Genomic DNA, 24,285 nt, shown 5'->3' on the forward strand with positions numbered 1-24,285 from the left:
ATAAGGATGCGCGCAGTTGTGTCCCCGATGTGACTGTCTTCACTTGTAGCCTGTGAGAAAGACCCAATCCCGCGAAGGAGAGCCATGTGAGAGAGAGGTGCTTTGGAGCATGCAGCACTCAGGGAGAAGGGCACAAAGCAGCACTCCGGTCCAAGGATACAACGGCCACTGGCCGCAAAAAGTATGGATTTTTTTGGGGGTGCATTACGGCCACACAAAGGGATTCCGCCGTGAAATTAAAGGCATTATCAAGTACTTGCCAAAATGTGAATGAGAGACTGATAAAGTGTGTGCAGCCTGCGCAAAAAAACTTGTGCCTTTCAAGCGACTTTTTTCAAATCATCATTAGAGTCGCATCATGCAGCCTTACAATGTCTTAAAAATCTAAACATATAGACCATGTTTGTAGAACAACTTAAGTTACATGAATAACTCTTAATTAAGCACATAGGAGTACATACACCACCAGTCCAAAGTTTTAGAACATCTACTCATTCAAGGGACAGATCAGGACCTAACATAAGGACAACTCGGAGTATGCTATTCTGCTCTTCTGAAATAGACTTAAATAATGGATATTTTGTGAAGGTGTAGGCTATATTACATGTATTTATTCAACTTTTTAAAATGTAGATGTTCCAAAGGTCTGCATCAGTGTATGTGGAAGGCAGGAGATGCTAAATGTGTTTATGTTAATTAACGTCAATTACCGTGAGACCAACAGATATTTGCTTGACAATCACCGGCTGATGTATTTTCGTGACCGCCACAACCCTAGTCTTACTTCACATAACCATCTAAACCTGACTGCATGGTTAGGCTGTGGAGCTGTGGTTCCCTGGACAGCCCACTACTACAGCTCTGCCAGTAAAAAACAATTTTAGTGGGTTTTGCTAGAGTTGCAGTGAGTTTACCGCTTATCTGGTCTTAATTAGGGCTACATGAAACTGTGCAGTGTGGAACAAGGATGAGGATTGACTACTGACTGACTGAACCCAATTGTGAGTGTAAAAGGACATCACTTTTAATTTAGTCGAAAATCCCCAACAACCACGAGCGATGTTAAAACGGTTATTTGTGCACACATGAGATCGGTTAGCGTAATTATCACAGGAACAGTCTAAGTTCGGCCTTTGGACCGTTGCGGGACAGTTTTCCCAAAGCTGGGAAAATCAGAACACAGACCAGGAAGTGGAGCTCGACAAAACCGCGGGTCGGTTCCTTGAGGTGTGAGTGTGGGGGTGTTGGTAAAATAAGCGGAGAGTAAGTCATTGGGTCCCGAGAGAGGGGGAACGGAGGTGTGCAGGGGTGCAGGAAGGGTGCAAGGGGGAGAACATACAACAGCGCTGAGGATTTCAAAGAAAGGCAAAAAAGGGGGCGGGTTGCGGCTGAGTTAATGTCACTTTGGAGAGAACAGGGCTTGTTTTGGTTTCAGAGAGTGTGATGGTCTTACAGTCAGTGGGATCGCTCAGAGTTTCCATGACTCTTCCACTAGCCTGAATTAAGATCAATGAAACATTGCCCAACAGCATCTATGTCATGTTTGGGCAGACCGTTAGGAGTCACTGGGGACATTAGCCCACACAAACACACACACACACACACACAACATACACACACACACATACAGCACACACACACACATACAGCACACACACACACACACACACACACACCAAACACCCCCCCCCCCCCCCCCCCCCCACACACACACACACACACACTCCAAAGCAAACAAACACACTGTGCTCATGGTGATCAAACAGGGGTGATCTTATTTCCTGGCAGGATGTGGAGAAGGACCTCACGCACAGTTTGGACACTCACTTTCTCAGTGTGAAGGCGTAATAAGGTTTGGTTGAGCAATGCTGGTCACCACGGTCCCAGTCAGCTTACACAGTGACATAGCTAGACTTTCCATTCTTTGTCTCTAAAGTAGCAACCACTTTGGCAGATACACAAGCATGAAGAGATGTCTCCCCCTACCTTACAAGTAGTATAGCCTTAGTTGTATTATGACTTTTATTTTATGCATAATGTATTGAGTCATTGTAATTGTCTGTACCCTGGGGACTTTTATTCTGAAAGCAATATTATGTCCATAGACACCAGTGGAGGTAGTGTAAACTATCTACAGTCAGAAATACAGTTTACAGAAGCATGCACTTTGACTGACAGGTGTCCTTGCTTACCTTTATACCCGAGGACAGCAACAGCAATGGTGAGTAGAGTGCACAGCACGTAGAGCAGTGCTATGGAGGTCTTCAGTGCCCACTCATTCTTACACTTAGTACACTGGGTACCCTCCTGGATACCTACACAAGGGAGAGAAAATGTGCATGTAAAAACATGTTAAAATGAGTTCTCGACAGCATCATAGTTTGTTTGTTCACACTATTCAAACTGTAACCATGCACACACACACACACACGCAACAGGTGGCCCGCCGACAAAAACAGGCCCCCAAGTGGGGGAGGTATTCCCACAAAAAAAGAGAGATATTTGATCATGTCTCAACGTAATCAAGGTATACAATTATTGTTATTTTCAAATACAATGTATTTTTGGAATTGTGGCCAGTTGTGGCCAATTTGCAGTGTACAAACTATAATCATTATTTTCCGGCCCCCAGATAATTCGCTCCAACAAAAAACAGCCTGTGGCTGAATCTAGTTGACTACCCCTGCCATAGGAAGTGAAAGGATTTTAAGTGCCTTTTAAACGGTGTATGGTAGCAGGTGCCAGGCGCACCGGTTTGTGTCAAGAACTGCAACAATGCTGGGTTTTTCACGCTCAAAAGTTTCCCGTGTGTATCAAGAATGGTCCACCACCCAAGGGACATCCAGCCAACTTGACACAACAGTGGGAAGCATTGGAGTCAACATGTGCCAGCATCCCTGTGGAACGCTTTCTACACCCTGTAGAGTGTAACTCAATATTAGGAAGGTGTTCTTAATGTTTTATACACTCAGTGTATATTCAATATATTATATCCTATGACTGGATATCCTGCATCTCTGCACTCTACCTAGGGGTGCGTCCCAAATGGCACCTATTCCCTATATAGTGCAAGAGCACTACTTTTGACCAGAGTCCTATGAGCCCTATGGGCCCTCGTCAAAAGTAGGGCACTATAAGAGATTAGGGTGCATTTGAATATATTATGGCTCAGGTGGCTACAGAGTCAGGCTATGTCAGAGTCAGGCTCTGTCAGAGTCCGACTATGTCAGAGTCCGGCTATGTCAGAGTCCGGCTATGTCAGAGTCCGGCTATGTCAGAGTCCGGCTATGTCAGAGTCCGGCTATGTCAGAGTCCGGCTATGTCAGAGTCCGGCTATGTCAGAGTCCGGCTATGTCAGAGTCCGGCTATGTCAGAGTCCGGCTATGTCAGAGTCCGGCTATGTCAGAGTCCGGCTATGTCAGAGTCCGACTATGTCAGAGTCCGGCTATGTCAGAGTCCGACTATGTCAGAGTCCGGCTATGTCAGAGTCCGGCTATGTCAGAGTCCGGCTATGTCAGAGTCCGGCTATTTCAGAGTCCGGCTATGTCAGAGTCCGACTATGTCAGAGTCCGGCTATGTCAGAGTCCGGCTATGTCAGAGTCCGGCTATGTCAGAGTCCGGCTATGTCAGAGTCAGGCTATGTCAGAGTCCGGCTATGTCAGAGTCCGGCTATGTCAGAGTCCGGCTATGTCAGAGTCCGGCTATGTCAGAGTCCGGCTATGTCAGAGTCCGGCTATGTCAGAGTCCGGCTATGTGGAGACAGCAGAAAGCCTGGTCAAAGCGTGGCCTGGCTGGCCCTATGTGGGCTGAGGTCTGGGGTTCCCCAGGCCCTGGGTCTGAATCTCCAGATCCCCACATCTGTACAAATAGCCTGGAGGCCACATTAAAGGGCACAGTTGTTCCCTGAGGCCCCGGGTGGTGAGGGGGCAAGGGACACCATAACAAGACCCCCCCAAACTGTTTACACTGTGCCACAGGCTTATTTTCCTGGGAAAGCCTTCACTTGGCAGACACTATCACACACACACACACACACACACACACACACACACACACACACACACACACACACACACACACACGTCACTCCTCATAATGAAACATAAACAGACAGTTCCTGGATTCAATAATCAACATCAGTATGTAGGAGTATGTATTCAAACCAGGGACCTTCAAGTGCCTCCAACCAGCGGGGAAAGTCATGGAGGAATTTGGCATTCTCTTACATTTTCCTGGAATATTTCTTTCCAAGGTTATCTTTCCTGACAGATGAGTGCCGAGATCCACAGTGCTGAAGGGAACACAGCTGTATTGCATTTGAATTCAGGAAGTGGGTGAAAAAAAAGAAAAGGTCCTGCTTTTCATGTACCTGAAATGAAACTGATTTGCATGCCCAGCTCAAGGAAAGCCACTTCCAACATTTCCATGGCAACACAAAGATGGCCTGTGCCAACGCAATCTTTGTGTTAAAACTCCTTGACCTATGGTTAATAAATGCCTATAGGGCTTGCAGTCTCATGTAATACGATTATGATAATGAATTATATAAGTGATAATGCCCGAGAAGACGTTGTTTGGAGGATATATTGGCACGGGTGTTGTTAGGCCCAATTAACAACATATTCAAATAATGATTGACATATTTTCATTAAAAAAAATGTTACTTTGATGAATGTATTCATACTATTTCATCCTTCCAAGAGATCTAGGGTCGCTACCCAAGCCAGCTGGTCGTTCGTTCTATCTGTTCATTGGCCAGAGACCCGAACCAATCGTTTTGTTCTAATTCTATGGATGCCACCCAGTCATCCATTCTAAATGCTTCTTTGCCATGATAGCTGGCAATGTTCTTATCCCTTGCTTGCAAACACAGTCACGTCCAACAGTGCAGTCAGAATAACAGTGAAAGGAGCTGCATTTGCATTTGTTTAAGCTGTTTCCTAGCGATTTTTTGGGGGGGTACATCCATAACAATGAGCCAATGATGCGCGATTTCACCTGGCATAGAACATTTGCTCTCTCGCCAGGACACACAGCTAACATAATCACTTCAAACTGAAGCTGCATTTAGTGGTTTTCCTTTGACATTTCTTTGTATATATCCCATAAAAATTATGCTGATTCATGATTTCGCATGGCAGAGAAAAGCTGCCAGCCTGTCTGTCTCGTCCCGACTCCTGACAGGTTCATTACCATAGGACAGCTGGAGATCGAATTTCAATATTGAAACAATATTGCAAATGTCAGTTGCAAATCTCAGCTGTTGAAAACCAAATGCTAGTCTAAACAAAATGGTAGTTAAGGTCCAGATGCTTTTTCCATTGTATATCTAGTATATAAATTACCTGGCTGAGCTGAAGAGACAGTGGATTGTGCAGTATCAGATGGAATAGAGTAAATAGGCATTTCAACGTCATAGATTTAGCCGATGGTAATTTGTGGAATAGACACCGGCTGGAATGCGGTTTTAACCAAACAGCATTCAGGATTAGACCCACCTGTTGTATAAAGCCTGATCATTTCCATTATAGAAAAGTATTGGTGTAGAATAGACTCTGGCACTCAAGTTCTCTGGCACCATGAGAGACCCGAACCAGTGCTCGGGCACCAAATGTGGCACCACAAATGTGGTACCACTTGAGTGCCAGAGCACTTGAGTCACCGCCCATGCAGTTGACGAGCAGTATAGCTAGCGAGGGATAACTTTAGCCAATTGGAAAATACTGAAGTATTCAGCTAGTCAGGTTGCTCTGCTGCTATAGGGCCGCAGTGGGACTTTGGCCAGGGTAGCGAGGTTAACAGGCTTCCTTTTCTATAGCTGTCCTGGGACCTGTAATGATCATTGGGGAGCAGACCTCAGTTTTAACACCCTTTCCAGCTGGAAGATGCATTCTGTCCACTCAGCCAAGTCAAAGTGAAAAGGAGATTTACCGGAAGGAGTGTGGAGGCACGGAGCTACCAAGAATATCTCTTAAAAATCACTGTGCCGATTCTTCGTGTGCAGCCAGTCAATCAGAATCACCACAGACAGGCCTTATAGCAGCTGACCAAAGTATTGGCCGGTGAGATGTATTGGCCAGTGACAAAGCTCCTCTTCAATTTGCCTCCGTGCATGGATCATTGTAGAACATGGCAATGGTCATTCAGTTTGTAGCTGTTAGGGCGAAACAAAATGGATTTCAAAGCTTTAAGGACATTCATAACGACTGACGCGTTTTTGGAGTGCAAACCCAATGCCGGCTTCCACTGCTAAAAAAAAAAAGAACACGGCAACATACATCACTTCTAAGTAATCAAAAAGATGCAGACCTATCCAAATATGTTGACAGATATTTTATAAATCTATTGTGCTAAAAGTAAGTCAAAACACTATAAAAAAGGAACGTTTTACAATACACAGACAAGGCGTTCAGACCCTATCATCATTAGAGAATGTCGACAGGATCAACTGAGCTCTCAGGGTTAGCGGTCCAAGTATCCAAAATGGAGGACAGCTGTCAAAACACAAACATGGCCGCCACCAACAACATACAACGACAAAGCAAACCCGCCACCCCCTCCCTCCCATTGATGGTCAGATTTAGAGTCAAGGGGGCAGACTGGGTCGGAGGTTTCCGATGAAGCAGCTGTTCTGTTGGACCTGTGTTTTTTTCTCAGTCCAGAGAACGTCTCAGTCCACGGTCATGATCCATATGTCATGGCTTAGTTGTTTGTCTCCCAGTGGGTGACTTCCTGGATGGGCCCTGGGGTCTAGCAACAGGACAACAGACACAGACCCATAGGGCTCTATATTACTGGGAAAGCATCTGTATGTTTACTACTATAGGCGCCTGGGATACATACAAGGCCTTTAGATTCTCTGGTTGATTAGAGTAATAGCCATCTGACAGATGGACATTGGACAATTCAAACAAACCAAGTGAAACATAAACGGTCTGTTCTTATATCAGATCACAGGAGCAAATCCTCAAAACAGACCGCAACACTGAGGACAGAACCACCTGGATAGCTGATACTATTTAGACATTGAGGTTTGGGTGTACTGGACTGCAGCTAAATGTCTTCTAGTCTATGTATATCTGGACTGAAGACTTAACATAAACCAACCATTTTCTCAGTGAAAATCATTCACTGACTGGTCTGTGATTATAAACATTTCCGTTAACGACAACGTGTTGTCTATATGTGGAGTTTCATGGTTCCTTCAGACCGGTTGCTGATCATTCAACTGGACAGGGGTTGGCCATCACTTCCCTCAGCTGCGAAGTCCAACCTAGTTTAGCCTGGGCCAACCACAACCCCAAAACAACCAACATCTAAGATACTGAGACCATGCTGAGACCACAGGCTGACAAAAACACTTTTACTGCTCGTAGCAAAACACAATGTCGCTCCAAACACAGATAACTTTTCCATAACAAGCCATGAACAACCATCGCTTTTCACAACTACAGTAGGCGGTCTTCCTGATCGTGGACATTTGGGATGAACAATGTACGCTATTGTTCTTCGAATGCTATTGAGTTGATATGACATCCTGACCATGTCTACCTTGATCACACTGGAGTACGCTATTATGTCCCAGTCTCTTTGACCAATGTTTGGTACATATACTGGAACTGTATCCTCATCAACTTGTTCTCTTCTTCAAACTGTCCATTAAAGGGGCACTCCGGGACTTTAAAAACATCAAACTGGTCAGGTGGTATCATTAATTTAACTGTCCAAAAATGGATCTACAAATCCCAGATTTCCCCTTTAATTCTTGCCCAGAAGGGCAAACGGGTGTCCATGGTGCAAACGTCCGAGCAGAACTGATACGGCCTTGCTCATTAGAAGACAGTGTTTATTTACAGTAAATATGAGGAGGAAGCTATATTAACCGATTAGAACAGAGTGCTCTGAGCTGAGGTCAGTCCGAGAGTGTTCTGGAACTGTGCCCTGCCTAAAACACACTCAACCCTTGGAATGAACACAAATCAGCTCCAGGAAAGAAACCATTGCATTGTCATGTGAAAGTGAATTTCTGGTTCTCTATTTCGTCAACCATGGTTGAGGTGTGTCTCAACCAGACTCGTTCAGGATAGACTCAGGAAGACACTGGACAGTCATGGATAACCTCGTTGTGCCAAAAACACCAAAATGGTGTCGTTAAAAAAACTGGACAATATGGTTGGATGTTACATTTGTTTTTGTAAATCATGCTAAACGCTGGACTTGTTTAAAGCAGGTTTAAAATAGCTGACATCCTGCAGCCCATCTGTGGCTCGTTACTCCAAATAGAGATGAGAAGTTTAATAAGATCATTTGATATACCTGTAAAACAAGCCAAGATCCTTTTACAATTTGGAGGGGGAGGATGGCTCAACGAATGACTCAAACGCAGCTCTGATTTCCTCAATAGCATAACGAAGTAGTACAGAAGCAGGAGACAAAGTGTGTGTGTCCGTCCATGTGTGTGTGTACAAGTGGGCGTGCGTGCTTACAGTATGCGTATGTATCTGTGTGTGAATGAATAAACCTGAAGAAATGGCTTACACCAATGTGAAATCCTGTCATGAAATGAAAATGCAATAAAAGACTCAGCCAATGTATCTGTGTGTGACTGACTGGGAGGTATCACTGGGGTTGGCACAGCAGAGACTCAGCTCTGCTTCCCATTACCAGGATGCTGCTCTGTGGGCAGGGGGAGGTGACCCACCGTGCCTTAGGTTTATGCCCAGGCTCCAAACTGAGCCTTCAAGCTAAATGAGCTTAATGTGCTCAAAATACAATTCAGTCCAGCTCTCCCTACTACAGGGGAGGTCCTGGCAGTACGGCCTGCCTAATGACGGACTTTTAACAGCTTGGATTGAATGTGATCCAAAACATGCCCCCTGTGTTCACTTAGTTTCTACCTGTGAATGACGTAATACATAGGGAGTGGAGAAACCAAGCGGCCAGGGGGCTCTGAGTTCATGCGGTGTCTCTTGGGGCCTCTAGGAAACTGACACCACCTCTGACACCATGTGTGGCCTGATTTAGGCTCCATCTCTTTTATTGCATGTGATGGAAACCATTCGCATCCACCACACGAGACAGGCGGACGTGATGCGAGCGGTTATGTGTGGAGAGGAGAGGAGGGAGGGAGGGAGGGAGGGAGGGAGGGATTGACATACAGACGATGAGGGAAGAGAAAGAATTGGACAGGGAGAGAAATGGGGAATGAGAAATGTGGAGAGGGAGGATAGAGGGGAACAGAGTGGGGGGAACATGGGGAGAGGTGGAGAGAAAGCAGAGCGGCTGGAGCAGTGACAGTAAAGAACACAGACAGTAACTCCTGCCACGCCAAAGGACAGTATGAGGAGCCAAGCAGGAAGCGTGACAACGTGTGACACTGTGACAGAAAGCTTAGGAGAGTCTGAGACAGGGATCTGCCACGTCCCCATAGATGAAACCACTGCTTCTCCTACCAACACACAAAGCCATTCTATCACATATCTACTGGTTTCTACTGGTCACATACTGGCCACATACTGGTCTACTGGTCTCTACTGGTCACATGCTGGTCTCTACTGGTCTAATGGTCTCTACTGGTTCAGACTGGTCATATACTGGTCTTTACTGGTCTACTGGTCACCTACTGGTCTATACTGGTTTCTACTGGTCACATACTGGTTTCTTCTGGTCTCTACTGTTTACCTACTCGTCTCTACTGGTCAACTACTGGTCTCTTCTGGTTTCTACTGTTTACCTACTGGTCTCTACTGGTCACATACTGGTTTACTGGTTTATACTGGTCTCTACTGGTCTCCACTAGTCATCTAATGGTCTCTATTGGTTTCTACTGGTCACATATTGGTCTCTTCTGGTCTCTACTGTTTGCCTACTGGTCTCTATGGGTCATGTACTGGTTTACTAATTTATATGGGTCACGTACCGGCATATACCTGTCTCTACTGGTTTTCTAAGAGGATCCTCAAATGTTGGGATATGACCAAAAAATACATACTCACAATCATTCAAATGCCTACATTCCACCATACTTCATGTTCCCATACGCCAAGCTTATATTCTCTCATGCTATTTCCCAGGTTCTGTTCTCATAAAGGGAGTCAGGCACATGTCTTTTACATGCTGCAATAATCTGTCAATCTCTCAGACACCCTTCTCTGATCTCCTGAGTAATGTCAAACAGGAAAAGGGAGTGTAGGGGACAGAAACATATCTGGGCTGCTCAAACTCCCTCACAGAAAAAAAAATGAACGAGAGAGAGAAACATAAATGGTGCCTCTACTGTAGATATAAAGGTGGTCAAATTCTTCACTCTTTACCGTGCCTCATTGTCCAGTAGAGGTAAATAAACATGTACAAAATGGTTCTCAGATGAGTTCATTAAGCCATGCAGGCAGGGAGGGCAGGCAAGCAGGAAGGCATGCAAAGGAGGCAGGCAGGCAGAGAGGAAGGGAGGCAGGCAGCAGTACATACTGGGTTCCTGCTTAGCTAACCCCTTCCCCACCCCAACCTCATCAGAGGCCCTCCCTGGGTCTGTACAGACTCAACTTTTTTTGCAGCAGTTACAAAAACAGGTCATCTTTCCATAAAACTATCAAGAAAGGTGTGGAGTGGGGGGTGGAAAGGCCCCTTCAGCTTTGGGATTTGAGATCCAAGGAACGACTTGGTTTTTAAGACCTGATGCTGCGCGTGTGTGTGTGTGTGTGTGTGTGTGCGCGCGTGCTTGCGATATTAAACTCCTGTCACCATCACTGGTAGGAGCTTAATATCATACTCTCTAAGAAGCAGAAATACCTAACATTAGCAGAAAGAACGAGTGGAAGTGGTGTTGATGACTATAATAATACATAGCCAGAGGTAACATGGACTGACGCACAGAAACCTGCCATGAATTTCAACAGGAAAGTTAAGAAGTCCTTGGCTGAGCCTAAAAAAATGTGTCGCCATACAACTGTGGTCTAAAAAGACGTCTGCTAAACGACAGCAAAAGTCAAATGCATACTGTATGTCCACACTTGATTCAGCATCTTCTTAAATAAAGGCCTAGAGAGAAAGAGCTCAATCTGAAAAAGTGAGAATCAGTGATCCACTTAAAGTCATCGTTTTCAACAGTAATATTTGGCAGAAATGTCTCTCTTTCCCCTTCTCTTTCGTAACCAGCACGCTGAGTTCCAAAGCCTTCCTGCAGTGTCTCTATGCTCCGCTTAGTGTTGTTGTAATGCTTGGAACCGGGTCTATGTCTCTGCCTCTTTAAAATTGACTCATCTCATTGGTCTCCGTCCCCCTGGGTCTCATCTCGTACTGGGTCCTTCAAGGGCCAATCAAAATGAACCGAGATGCCACAAAGACCCCAGGTGACGATAGAGAAAAGCCAGAATGTCAAACAGAAACAAACAAGCTAAATGTAACTAGAAAGGAAATAAAACAAACAAGAGGACATTTTTCCTCTGATGCACACAGCTGGAAAAATAAACCATAACCTGGTATTTGAGGCATGACATGTTCTGACTGGCTCCTGTTGTTGTCGTTTGATTCTGTAATGGCTACACTAGGAATAGCACCTTCCAGTGTGCTCTCTCTCCCCTCTGTTTCTCTTGCTCTCTGTCTCTCTCTCATTCTCTCTGTCTCCTCCTCTCCTAACTACCTGCCCCTCTCCTGACAGTAACCATGGCAGTATCCAGAGGCCTTGTTAGCCATGAACTATGCGCTCTGTGTCCAACAGTTCACGTTTACTTCCTAATACACCATAAACAAGTGGTCGTAAAGCATGTTTTATTGAGTAACGCAAATGAACTCCCCCCTGTGCAAGATGACAACATTCACATGTCCAGGCTGAGCTCATACCTCATAAAGAGGAAACGCATGTTACTCTCTCTCCCAGCCCTCCTGACCCAACCCCACTCAATCTTAGTCCCGGTCCAACTCTAGACCCACTGATACACTGTGTGTCTATCTATCATGGAGCACGTTCTATTTCACCATGGTTGCACCCCAAATGGCCTATGGGTCGTGGTCAAAAATAGTGCGCTACATAGGGAATAGAGGGTCCCATTTGGGACACAGCCCATGAAAATGGCATACACTATCTTACACTGCCCCAGTCAAACCCAACACTCATTCCATGAATGGTTATGTCATAAGGAAATTAAATGGGTGAGTGTTTGACTCTAAGACATGTACAGTATGCGTGACCCATTGATTGAATGGTGTGTGTGTAAAATGTGATGGTACAGGGAAATGGATGGAGAATGAACTCCTAACACAGCTCTGCCAGAAGTGATTTAACTTCAGAAAGAGCCATGAGGTTCTACTTAAATCACCCCAGTCACACACACATTCACGCATGCATGCACAGGCACAAACACACACACACAATGTTTTGTTATTTTCTTAAAACTGCATTGTTGGTTAAGGGCTTGTAAGCAAGCATTTCACTGTTGTATTCGGCGCATGTGACAAATAAAATGTGACTTGATATGCACACATATACACACACAAACACGCTGCAGTGGATAGTAGCCATGTTATGGGCTCCTGACCAATTCTGCTAATTTGTGTGTTTTTTTTACGCTGATCTTAACTTTTTTTTGTACATAATGTCTCCCACATAATTTCCTATGAATGAAAACAGCTTCTGGACATCAGAACAACGATCAGTAAACTGGATTTGGACGAACAGTTCTACTTCAACGCGTTGGCAGCTCTGGGCGTTCTGCTTAATCCAGACCAGGCCCTAATCCATGTGACTTGAAAGAGGCAGCAGCGGCGAAAGAGAGGACATGGATAATATACATCTCGCTGGTTTTCTATGCATTGTCGAGACCGGACGGCAGACGCAGGTAAGACAAAGGGAGGAGGTTGTGTCTCTTTGTTAACAACAGCTGGTGCGGAATCTCTAATTAAATTTTTTTAATGATTTAACCTTTATTTAAACTAATGTTAAGAAAGTCTTGAGTTTTTGCTTGCCTGAGTTAGAATAATTCATGGTAAGCTGCAGACCATACTATTTACCAAGAGAGTTTTCATCTATATTTTCATAGCTGTTGTCACGTTCTGACCTTTATTTCCTTTGTTTTGTCGTTATTTAGTATGTCAAGGCGTGAGTTGGGGTGGGCAGTCTGTTTGTTTTTCTATGATTTTGGGATTTCTATGTTTCGGCCTAGTATGGTTCTCAATCAGAGTTAGGTGTCATTAGTTGTCTCTGATTGAGAATCATACTTAGGTAGCCTGGGTTTCACTGTTTGTTTGTGGGTGATTGTCTAATGTTAGTTGCTTGTGTCAGCACAGTTCTCATTGTAGCTTCACGGTCATTATTCATTTATTGTTTTTGTATAGTTTGCATTCAGTGTTCAGTGCTTTCTTTAATAATAAAATCATCATGAACACATACCACGCTGCATTTTGGTCCGCTCCTTATGACGATCGTGACAGCTGTCTATTTACCACCACAACCATGCTGGCACGTGGCTAGTGATTTTAATACAGGGAAACTGAAATCCGGTTTACCTCATTTTTACCAACATGTAACCTGTGCAACTAGAGGGGACAAAACTCTCGATCACTTTTACTCCACACACAGAAATGCATGCAAGGCCATTCCTCGCCCTCCCTTAGACAAATCAGACCACAATTCTATCCTCCTGCTTCCTGCTTACAAGCAAAAAATCAAAAAGGAAGTACCAGTGAAGCGCTCAATAATGGTATGATGAAGGAGATGCTAAGCTACAGGACTGTTTCACTGTTTTCATCCACTAACATTGAGGAGCTTACCACATTAGTCACCGGCTTCATTAATAAGGCGACAACGTCCCCATAGTGACCGTACATATACAGTTGAAGTCGGAAGTTTACATACACCGTAGCCAAATACATTTAAACTAAGATTTTCATAATTCCTGACATTTAATCCAAGTAAGAAATCCCTGTTTTAGGTCCGTTAGAATCACCACATTATTTTAAGAATGTGAAATGTCAGAATAATAGTAGAGGGAATTATGTATTTCAGCTTTTATTTCTTTCATTACATTCCCAGTGGGTCAGAAGTTTATATATACTCAATTGGTACTTGGAAGCATTGCCTTTTAAATGGTTTAACTTGGGTCAAACGTTTCAGGTAGCCTTCCACAAGCTTCCCACAATAAGGAATTTTGGCCCATTCCTCCTGACAGAGCTGGTGTAACTGAGTCAGGTTTGAAGTCCTCCTTGCTCGCACACGTTTTTTCAGGTCTGCTCACAAATTTTTGAGGTCAGAACTTTGCGATGGCCACTCCAATATCTTGACTGTGTTGTCCTTAAGCCATTTTGCCACAACTTTGGAAGTATGCTTGGGGTCATTGTCCATTTGGAAGACTCATTTGCATCCAAACTTTTAACTTTAACTGATGTCTTGAGATGTTGCTTCAATATATCCACATAATTTTCCTGCCTCATAATGACATCTATTTTGTGAAGTGCACCAGTCCCTCCTGCAGCAAAGCACCCCCACAACATGATGCTGCCACCTCCGTGCTTCACGGTTGGGATGGTGTTCTTTGGCTTGCAAGCCTCCCCCTTTTTCCGCCAAACATAATGATGGTCATTATGGCCAAACAGTTCTATTTTTGTTTCATCAGACCAGAGGACATTTCCAAAAAGTACGATCTCTGTCCCCATTTGCAGTTGCAATCCGCAGCCTGGATTTTTTTATGGTGGTATTGGAGCAGTGGCTTCTTCCTTGCTGAACGGCCTTTCAGGTTATGACGATATAGGACTCGTTTTACTGTGGATATAGATACTTTTGTACCCGTTTCCTCCAGCGTCTTCACAAGATCCTTTGCTGTTGTTCTGGGATTGATTTGCACTTTTCGCACCAAAGTACGTTCATCTCTAGGAGACAGAACTCCTTCCTGAGTGGTATGATGGCTGCGTGGTCCCATGGTGTTTATACTTGCGTACTATTGTTTGTACAGATGAACGTGGTACCTTCAGGCATTTGGTAATTGCTCCCAAGGATGAACCAGACTTGTGGAGGTCTACAATGTTTTTTCTGAGGTCCTGGCTGATTTCTTTTGATTTTCCCATGATGTCAAGCAAAGAGGCACTGAGTTTGAAGGCAGGCCTTGAAATACATACACAGGTACACCTCCAATTGACTCAAACTATGTCAATTAGCCCAACAGAAGCTTCTAAAGCCATGACATCATTTTCTGGAATTTTCCAAGCCGTTTAAAGGCACAGTCAAACTTAGTGTAATTATACTTCTGACCCCCTGGAATTGTGATACAGTGAATTATAAGTGAAATAATCTGTCGTAAGCAATTGTTGGAAAAATGACTTGTGTCATGCACAAAGGAGATGTCCTAACCGACTTGCCAAAACTATAGTTTGTTAACAAGTAATGTGTGAAGTGGTTGAAAAACTAGTTTGAATGACTCCAACCTAAGTGTATGTAAACTTCCGACTTCAACCGTATACCCCAAACAGAATTTATGGATTACAGGTAACATCCGCACTGAGCTAACGGCTAGAGCTGCCGCTTTCAAGGAGTGGGACAATAATTCGGACGCTTTTAAGAAATCCCACCACTACATCTGACGAGCCACCAAACAGGCAACGAATCAATACAAGACTAAGATCGAATCCTATAACGCCGGCTCTGACACGCAATGGATGTGGCAGGGCTTGCAAACTATCATGGATTACAAAGGGAAACCCAGCCACGAGTTGCCCAGTGACGCAAGTCTACCAGACGAGCTAAATGCCTTCTATGCTCGCTTCAAGGCAAGCAAAACTGAACCGTGCATGAGAGCCCCAGTTGTTCCGGACGACTGTGTGATGTGTAGCCGATGTAAGTGAGACCTTTAAACAGCTTAACATTCACAGACGGAATACCAGGACACGTACTCAGAGCATGCGCTGACCAGCTTGTAAGAGACTCCAGTCACTCAAGCCATAGACTGTTCTCTCTGCTACCGAACAGCAAGCAGTACCAGTGCAGCAAGACTGGAACCAACAGGAACTTGACCATCTTCTACCCCCAAGCCATAAGACTGCTTTTACAAGACTACTAAATACCATAGCTAATCAAATTTCTACCCGGACTACGTGCATTGACCCTTTTTTGCACTGACTCTATGCACACACACTGGACTCTACCCACACACACACACACACACACACACAAACACTGCATTACACCCCCACATAACATGCACACACATGCATACTGATGACACACACTCATACGCACACATACTTTCACACTTCACACACGCTGCTGCTACTATCTATCCTGTTGCCTAGTCACTTTACCCCTACCTATATGTACATAGCTCAATGACCTCATACCCCTGCACATCGACTCGGTTCTGGTAATCACTGTATTATTTTTTATTTGTTATCGTTATTGGTTATTCACTGTGTACTTAATCCTCATGCCACCATTTCTATGTTTTATTTAAAATGGTGTATTTTTATCTATAATTCTGCATTGTTGTAAAAGTACCCGTAAGTAGCATTTCACTGTTAGTCTACACTTGTTTCATGCGAAGCGTGTGACAAATACAATTTGATTTGACACACAAATGCTGTATCCATGACCTATCCTTGGTAACAAAGTGTAATGGGACTAAAACTTTGCTACACTCTGGCCAAAACAGCTCCAACAACGTAATGTCAACATATACAGGCACTGTGTACAGTTGATGTATTGTTCTGGAAGACTGTAACATGGTCCAAAAACACACAAGGTCTGTGTTGTGTTCCACTGCACTACCCAAGTTGACCACAGAAAGTCAAAGATGGCGTTACTCCTGTGCAACAAAAACTAAGTCGACTACCACTGTCTGTTAAAAAAAAGTGGTCTCTGCTGACCTGTTTCGCTTACTAAACTCTGATGTCATAGAGAAAATGTATGCCTCCCCATGGGATCCCCTATAGTGGTTACTAAAAATAAAAATGGAGATGTTCGCATGTGCGTAGATTTGTACGAGCCAAACAAAGCAGTGATAATTGACAGTTAGCCACTTCCTCACATGGAAGATCTCTTCGCTGAGCTACAAGGCGCTACTATGTTCTCAACCATTGATTTGGCTAGTGCCAACTTTCAGGTCCTCCTTCATGATGAGAACTCACAACTGCCTTTTCAGATTCCGTCGGGTCCTCTACAGTTTGGCCTCAGCCCCGGCTGGCCAAAATATCATGTTGTCCCAATTACTGAACCCGAGTTAGTGGCCCTGCTCTCCACTGGGCTTAATGCACTGTCAGTGGCTGAGTTCTCCTCCGAATCTGCTACATGCCCAGAACTGTGTGTTTTACGCAGCCAGATTGAAAAAGGCTGGCCCAAAACGAAGAAAAATGTTTCCCCAGATCTGGTAACTTACTTTCCCATTCGGGAGAAACTCTCTGTACAAGACGGACCATTAAACTGCGTCACAGACTGGTTTCACTAGCTCATGACAACCACCAGGGAGTCGTCCGAACAAAACAACGGCTCTGTGAGCTCTACTGGTGGCCTGGAATGGACACGTCTGTACAAACTACAATATCAACCTGTCAACTCTGTCAGACAAATGACAAAACTGCAAAGACGCATGTCACGCCTCTCCAGCCTATTTCCCTTCCTGAAGGTCCATGGCAAAAATGTGGAATTGACATTGTTGGTCTGTTTGAAACTACCCCAGCAGATTGTCGTTACGTAATCACCCTCGTGAATTACTACAGTAAATGGCCTGAGGCTGTGTTTACCAGTAATGTAACTACCCAGACTATCATTAAATTCTTAACTGATTTGTTCAGACGCCACGGAAATTGCTACGAAATCGTAAACGATAATGGTGCCCAATTCACTTCGAAGGAATGGACTTCATTCCTCCATGACAGAGACATTAAACACTCCAACGTGTCTATGTACTACCCACGGGCAAATGGCGTGGTGGAACGCTGGACCCGAGTTCTAAAAGACTGTTTGCAAATGGCAAACAGAGTCCCTCCGTCTCTGACAATGCGTGCGTACTAGAGTGCGTGCCACACAAGAAAAAGGGAAATCCTATACGGACGCCAAAACAGGGGAGTGAAACGATTGCCCATTGAAGCTTAGATCATGTGCGGGTAAAACTTCCCTTTCATGTCAAAAACTGTGCACCAAATTACAGTGCGCCACGCAAAATTATCCAAACAAAAAGACCAAGCACATACAGTGGGGCAAAAAAATATTTTGTCAGCCACCAATTGTGCAAGTTCTCCCACTTAAAAAGATGAGAGGCCTGTAATTTTCAACATAGGTACGCTTCAACTACGACAGACAAAATGAGAAAAAAAATCCAGAAAATCACATTGTAGGATTTTGAATGAATTTATTTGCAAATTATGGTGGAAAATAAGTATTTGGTCAATAACAAAAGTTTCTAAATACTTTGTTGTATACCCTTTGTTGGCAATGACAGAGGTCATTAGGGCAGTGATGTTTTGGGGCTGTTGCTGGGCAACACGGACTTTCAACTCCCTCCAAAGATTTTCTATGGGGTTGTGATCTGGAGACTGGCTAGTCCACTCCAGGACCTTGAAATGCTTATTACGAAGCCACTCCTTTGTTGCGCGGGTGGTGTTTGGGATCATTGTCATGCTGAAAGACCCAGCCACGTTTCATCTTCAATGCCCTTGCTGATGGAAGGAGGTTTTCACTCAAAATCTCACGATACATGGCCCCATTCATTCTTTCCTTTACACGGATCAGTTGTCCTGGTCCCTTTGCATAAAAACAGCCCCAAAGCATGATGTTTCCACCCCATGCTTCACAGTAGGTATGGTGTTCTTTGGATGCAACTCAGCATTCTTTGTCCTTCAAACATGACGAGTTGAGTTTTTACCAAAAAGTTATATTTTGGTTTCATCTGACCATATGACATTCTCCCAATCTGGATCATCCAAATGCTCTTTAGCAAACTTCAGACGGGCCTGGACATGTACTGGCTTAAGCAGGGGGACACGTCTGGCACTGCAGGATTTGAGTCCCTGACGGCGTAGTGTGTTACTGATGGTAGGCTTTGTTACTTTGGTCCCAGTTCTCTGCAGGTCATTCACTAGGTGTGGTTCTGGGATTTTTGCTCACCGTTCTTTTTTTTTTTTTTTTTTTGAATTTTACCCCTTTTTCTCCCCAATTTCGTGGTATCCAATTGTTGTAGTAGCTACTATCTTGTCTCATTGCTACAACTCCCGTACGGGCTCGGGAGAGACGAAGGCTGAATGTCATGCGTCCTCCGATACACAACCCAACCAGCCGTACTGCTTCTTAACACAGCGCGCATCCAACCCGGAAGCCAGCCGCACCAATGTGTCGGAGGCTACACCGTGCACCTGGCAACCTTGGCTAGCGCGCACTGCACCCTGCCCGCCACAAGAGTCGCTGGTGCGCGATGAGACAAGGAGATCCCTACCGACCAATCCCTCCCTAACCCGGACGACGCTAGGCCAATTGTGCGTCGCCCCACGGACCTCCCGGTCGCGGCCGGTTACGACAGAGCCTGGGCGCGAACCCAGGGACTCTGATGGCACAGCTGGCGCTGCAGTACAGCGCCCTTAACCACTGCGCCAGCCGGGAGGCCCCTGCTCACCGTTCTTGTGATAATTTTGACCCCACGGGGTGAGATCTTGCGTGGAGCCCCAGATCGAGGGAGATTATCAGTGGTCTTGTATGTCTTCCATTTCCTAATAATTGCTCCCACAGTTGATTTCTTCAAACCAAGCTGCTTACCTATTGCAGATTCAGTCTTCCCAGCCTGGTGCAGGTCTACAAATTTGTTTCTGGTGTCCTTTGACAGCTCTTTGGTCTTGGCCATAGTGGAGTTTGGAGTGTGACTGTTTGAGGTTGTGGACAGGTGTCTCTTATACTGATAACAAGTTCAAACAGGTGCCATTAATACAGGTAACGAGTGAAGGACAGAGGAGCCTCTTAAAGACGAAGTTACAGTTCTGTGAGAGCCAGACATCTTGCTTGTTTGTAGGTGACCAAATACTTATTTTCCACCATAATTTGCAAATAAATTCATTAAAAATCCTACAATGTGATTTTCTGGAATTTTTTTCTCATTTTGTCTGTCATAGTTGAAGTGTACCTATGATGAAAATTACAGGCCTCTCTCATCTTTTTAAGTGGGAGAACATGCATAATTGGTGGCTGACTAAATACTTTTCTGCCCCACTGTATGTTCTTGACGACGGAAAGACACAGAATGCGTTGCATCTTTCTCTGTGTCCTGAGCAGGCCACGCTATAAAACGGTGCTGCTGATTCCCAAGTGTCCTTGCACTCACAACAGATTATTCAAAAGGAGAGTGAGAAGATGCACGGCTCGGCTAAAGGACTACATTCAGTAAAACCTGAAAGATTGTGAGTACAGTAATTGACTGCTAAAGTGTCAATGTGATATTCTGATGTTACTGTCGGTATGGTTACTATAGTGTGCGTTTTAACAGTGTTATTATTCTGTGCTTTGTATAAAAATAACTTTTGACTTGAATAATTGTGGAATGCTTTAGTTGGGTTATTCTTAGAGAGAGCTTTACTTTCACAAGTGGAAATATGTGTTCTGCTGCACTACCCACGTTTACCACTAGAGACATACAGGTATTTTATTCTACGTATTCTGACACAGAACGGAAGTACAACGAGAACAGGATTTCAGATAGGGAGAATTAGAGTATGCATGTGCTGATGATGTATGCTGTGATGGAGTGATGAGCTTCCCGAGTAATCTTACCCTTAATTATACCCATTGTGTATTCATGTTACTGAGCCTACTACACGACAGTCTGCTTCAATGTTGCAGATGTTCAGTGTTTATGCCAGCAGCATACCCCCCTGCATCCCACTGCTGGCTTGCTTCTGGTTGGTTCTGTTTGGTCCATGGATGGGAAACCAGATGCTGCTGGAAGTTGTGTTGGAGGGCCAGTAGGAGGCAGTGATTGGGAAGGGTGTAGGGTGCTGTTTTTCGGGTGGGATGATAAACAGGTGTCCTGGCTCTCTGTGGTCACCAAAGATTGCATGGCACTTATTGTAAGAGTAGGGGTGTTAACCTTGGTGTTCTAGATAAATTCCCAATCTGGCCCTCATATGGTCACTTAATCATCTCCAGCTTACAATTGGCTCCTTCATATTCACTCCTGTAACTATTCCCCAGGCTGTTGCTGTAAATGAGAATGTGCTCTCAGTCAACTTACCTGGTAAAATAAAAAATGTGGGGGCCATATAGAACCATGAGGCCATAAAAGTGTTGAGCAGATTCTTGGGCTAGTTCATAGGAAGCAGGTTGAGAAAGTCACAATGGACCAACTCTTTTACTGCCCAGGCGAACACACATCAGCCAAAGTCATCACTGCCTTGGCCATCGCTCAGTAACAGGGCCATATGGAGAGCTGACCTATTATACCTCTTTTACTATGGCATCACTGTAGTCATGTCCTCACAGTTTAGCCAATTACAGACAACTTCCTGCTTCTGGCAGCATCCCAAATGGCACCCCTATTCCCTTTACAGTGCACTACGTTTGAACTGGGCAATGAGCAGAGGCTTGCATTCCCATGTGACCTCATGTTCTGTTACTTTACTCTCCCACTGTGGTGTTGGTTTGGTTTTGATGGTTTCTGGTCAATCTGGAAGAAGACACTTTTTGATTTGGGGGGATTTAAGGTTAGGTTGTAATAAGTAGCTCTGTCATTCAGTGGAATAATGACTTGTGGTTTGCATAGTGACACTAAAACCAGCGTGGTCTGTATTATTGGTTGGATCAATACTGTAGCTTCTCAAGTGGTTTATGTCGTTTTCAGTCAAGTGTCTCTTTAGGCAATGCATAAACCAGAGAGAAATAATTGTGTTTCAGTGTCTCTTGGTGTGAAAGTAAGGAAGTGAGATTCATTCAATGGCATATAAGTGGTATTAAACTCTTACCCCTAAAGAGGCAGAGAAACTTCCATTATAAATACAGCGTTGCCTTGGACACAAATGACATCCGAAAGATTAAAAACCAGATGAGGGTCATTTTTGAGTCGTGAGTGGGAGTACAATTCCACACAGACACATTTGAGTGCCAGGAAACCACATGGACAATGATATATGACCAAAATATATATGTTTTTTTCTCCCAAATCCTGAGAAATGTACAACATCAACAGATGAACATGCAAAGGAAAGCAGGCACGGCCAATCAAAGCGATGAGCTGTATTCTGAGGGCTCAAACCATAGAGTTTCTCCTGTCTGCCTTGCTGTGTGGTGGGTGATGGAAGTTTGATAGAGTTCCCCTGGGTGGCCTACCACATCTGTGGCTGGAAGCAGGGGAGTGGCCTGTCAGTTGCCATGACAGCAAGCCATCCACTGCAGCTAGTTGAACAGGAATAGCATCTGCACAAAGGGATTCCAAAACCTGCGCAGACAGACAAATGCCATTCTGGAGAGTGGTACGCTCTCTGCCCGTCAAACACTTGTTTAACCAATTAGAGACAAGGGATTCAGAGCAGACATCTGACTGACAGACATTTGGGCCTATGATCTGCCAAGTAAATAGCACTTACTGGAACAAACTCTAATCAACAACAGACAAAATGGTATTCAAATTAGTTTGGTATCCGTGAGGACTTATAAAACAGTCTTAAAAACAATGTCCAAGCCTTATGTATACAGTCCAGGTCAATGACCTTTAAGGATAATAATTGCTGAAAAAGACGGAACAAAACTAACCTCACAAGTCTGTGAAGTGGAGCCCTGCTCTACGTGCGTAAGGGGTCTTCTCCTAGCCAATGACAAAGCCGATGAGGCCTGACCAGACTGGGCTCTCTTGTTGTTGAGGCTGGCATGGTTGAGTTATGGTCAGAGTCTTACAAGTGGTTGACCACGTTAGTGTGAGGTCCAGATGTTGAGAGCTCTGACTAAGATGAGGAAAACAATCCCAGCTCATGCCAAACTTTCTGACTTATGCCAACTCTTATTATGAAAATGGTGTTTCCTGTCATCATTGCTGTAAACCCACCCTTTTGCATTAGCAGTGGTGGGATAAGCAGATTAAGCAAAAGTAGGTATACTGGGTTCAGAAAAATGCCCTCGAAAACAAAATATGACACCACTTTCTCTGCGTCTCAGTCTTGGCAACGTCTGAAAATGTGATAGTCATTATGGGTTTGACTGGGATTTGGACCAGAATGCATCTGTTCTTCACTACAGCTCCGCTTTTCGAAACCAGGAAGCAGTAGGTTGATCTTGGCAGCTGGTTGGGTCAATTTCTTTCTTTCATTAAAGTTTCAGACTTCCAAAAACAGTCTCGGGATTTTTTTATTAGTAGGCTATGCTAAATGAGTAGAAATTAGAATCCCCAAATTCATCATTAACATGTGTGGGGTTTAGGGAGCCTGGGGTCTCTAGAACATTCAAAACAAACACACACATACGTACGCACGCACACACAGACACACACACACACACACGCAACCCCCCTCAACCCCAACAGACACACACACCTTTAGCATGAAATCCTTTTAAAGAGGCATGGTTGTCTCCAGTACAGCAAGCGTGGTCTCTGGAACAAATTACTGCCTGCTTGCCAAGTGTAATATACTCCTTTTCATAGGAGATCTTAAAGGTACACAGGTGGCCTGGCAATGGACTCTACTTAGTCTGTTATTTTAAAGTTCATATTTAACCAGAGAAAAACCTCTAAAAATGCTCTCAAGAGGAGGCCATTTTGAACCTAATTCAAACATGAGAAAGTGTACTACAACAAAAACATGGGTCAGCCCAAGGACATGGTGGGATATTATGGTGTGTGTGGAGGTTGGTGGGAGGAGTGATTAGGAAAAGAGAGATTATACATTTTGGCAACAAAATAAAAACAAGGTTGAAAGGTTTTCAGAGATGTGGCACCCTTTTTCTCATGTACAACAAAAAATGGAAGAAACGTATTTTTCTCCGTCAGAATTAAACAGTAAATATTGTGAATTTAGGAGTCAAAGTGGGGGTTTGGAACACGGGTGAACTGTGATGTTTTTGCCAGAGTAACACATGTGCTTGTGCTTAAACCTTCATTTCATTTCATTCTGCAATTCAGTGACTTTGGTTCACCTGTGTGTGAGGAAAACAGCCTCCCACCACACACACACACACACACACACACACACACACACACCTGAGGAGGCTGGTGGGAGGAGCTATAGGAGGACAGGCTCATTGTAATAGCTGGAATGGAATAAATGGAACAAAGTCAAGCATGTGGTTGTGTATCAGTATCAAACATATGGAAACCACATGGTTGACTTTGTTCCATTTATTCC

At 44.3% G+C, this 24,285-nt stretch overlaps 1 protein-coding gene across 1 annotated transcript in view; it reads right to left on the reverse strand.

Moving 5' to 3' along the window:
• LOC110535009 (collectin-12) overlaps positions 1 to 24,285 on the reverse strand; it is a 48,892-nt gene that overhangs the window by 13,483 nt on the left and 11,124 nt on the right. Inside the window, exon 3 of the mRNA XM_036935355.1 lies at positions 2,193 to 2,315. Within this exon, the coding sequence (XP_036791250.1) occupies positions 2,193 to 2,315 (123 nt within the window). The remainder of the gene's footprint in view (positions 1 to 2,192; positions 2,316 to 24,285) is intronic.

This window comes from Oncorhynchus mykiss, chromosome 11, assembly GCF_013265735.2.
Source record: "Oncorhynchus mykiss isolate Arlee chromosome 11, USDA_OmykA_1.1, whole genome shotgun sequence".
Lineage (NCBI taxonomy): Eukaryota > Metazoa > Chordata > Actinopteri > Salmoniformes > Salmonidae > Oncorhynchus > Oncorhynchus mykiss.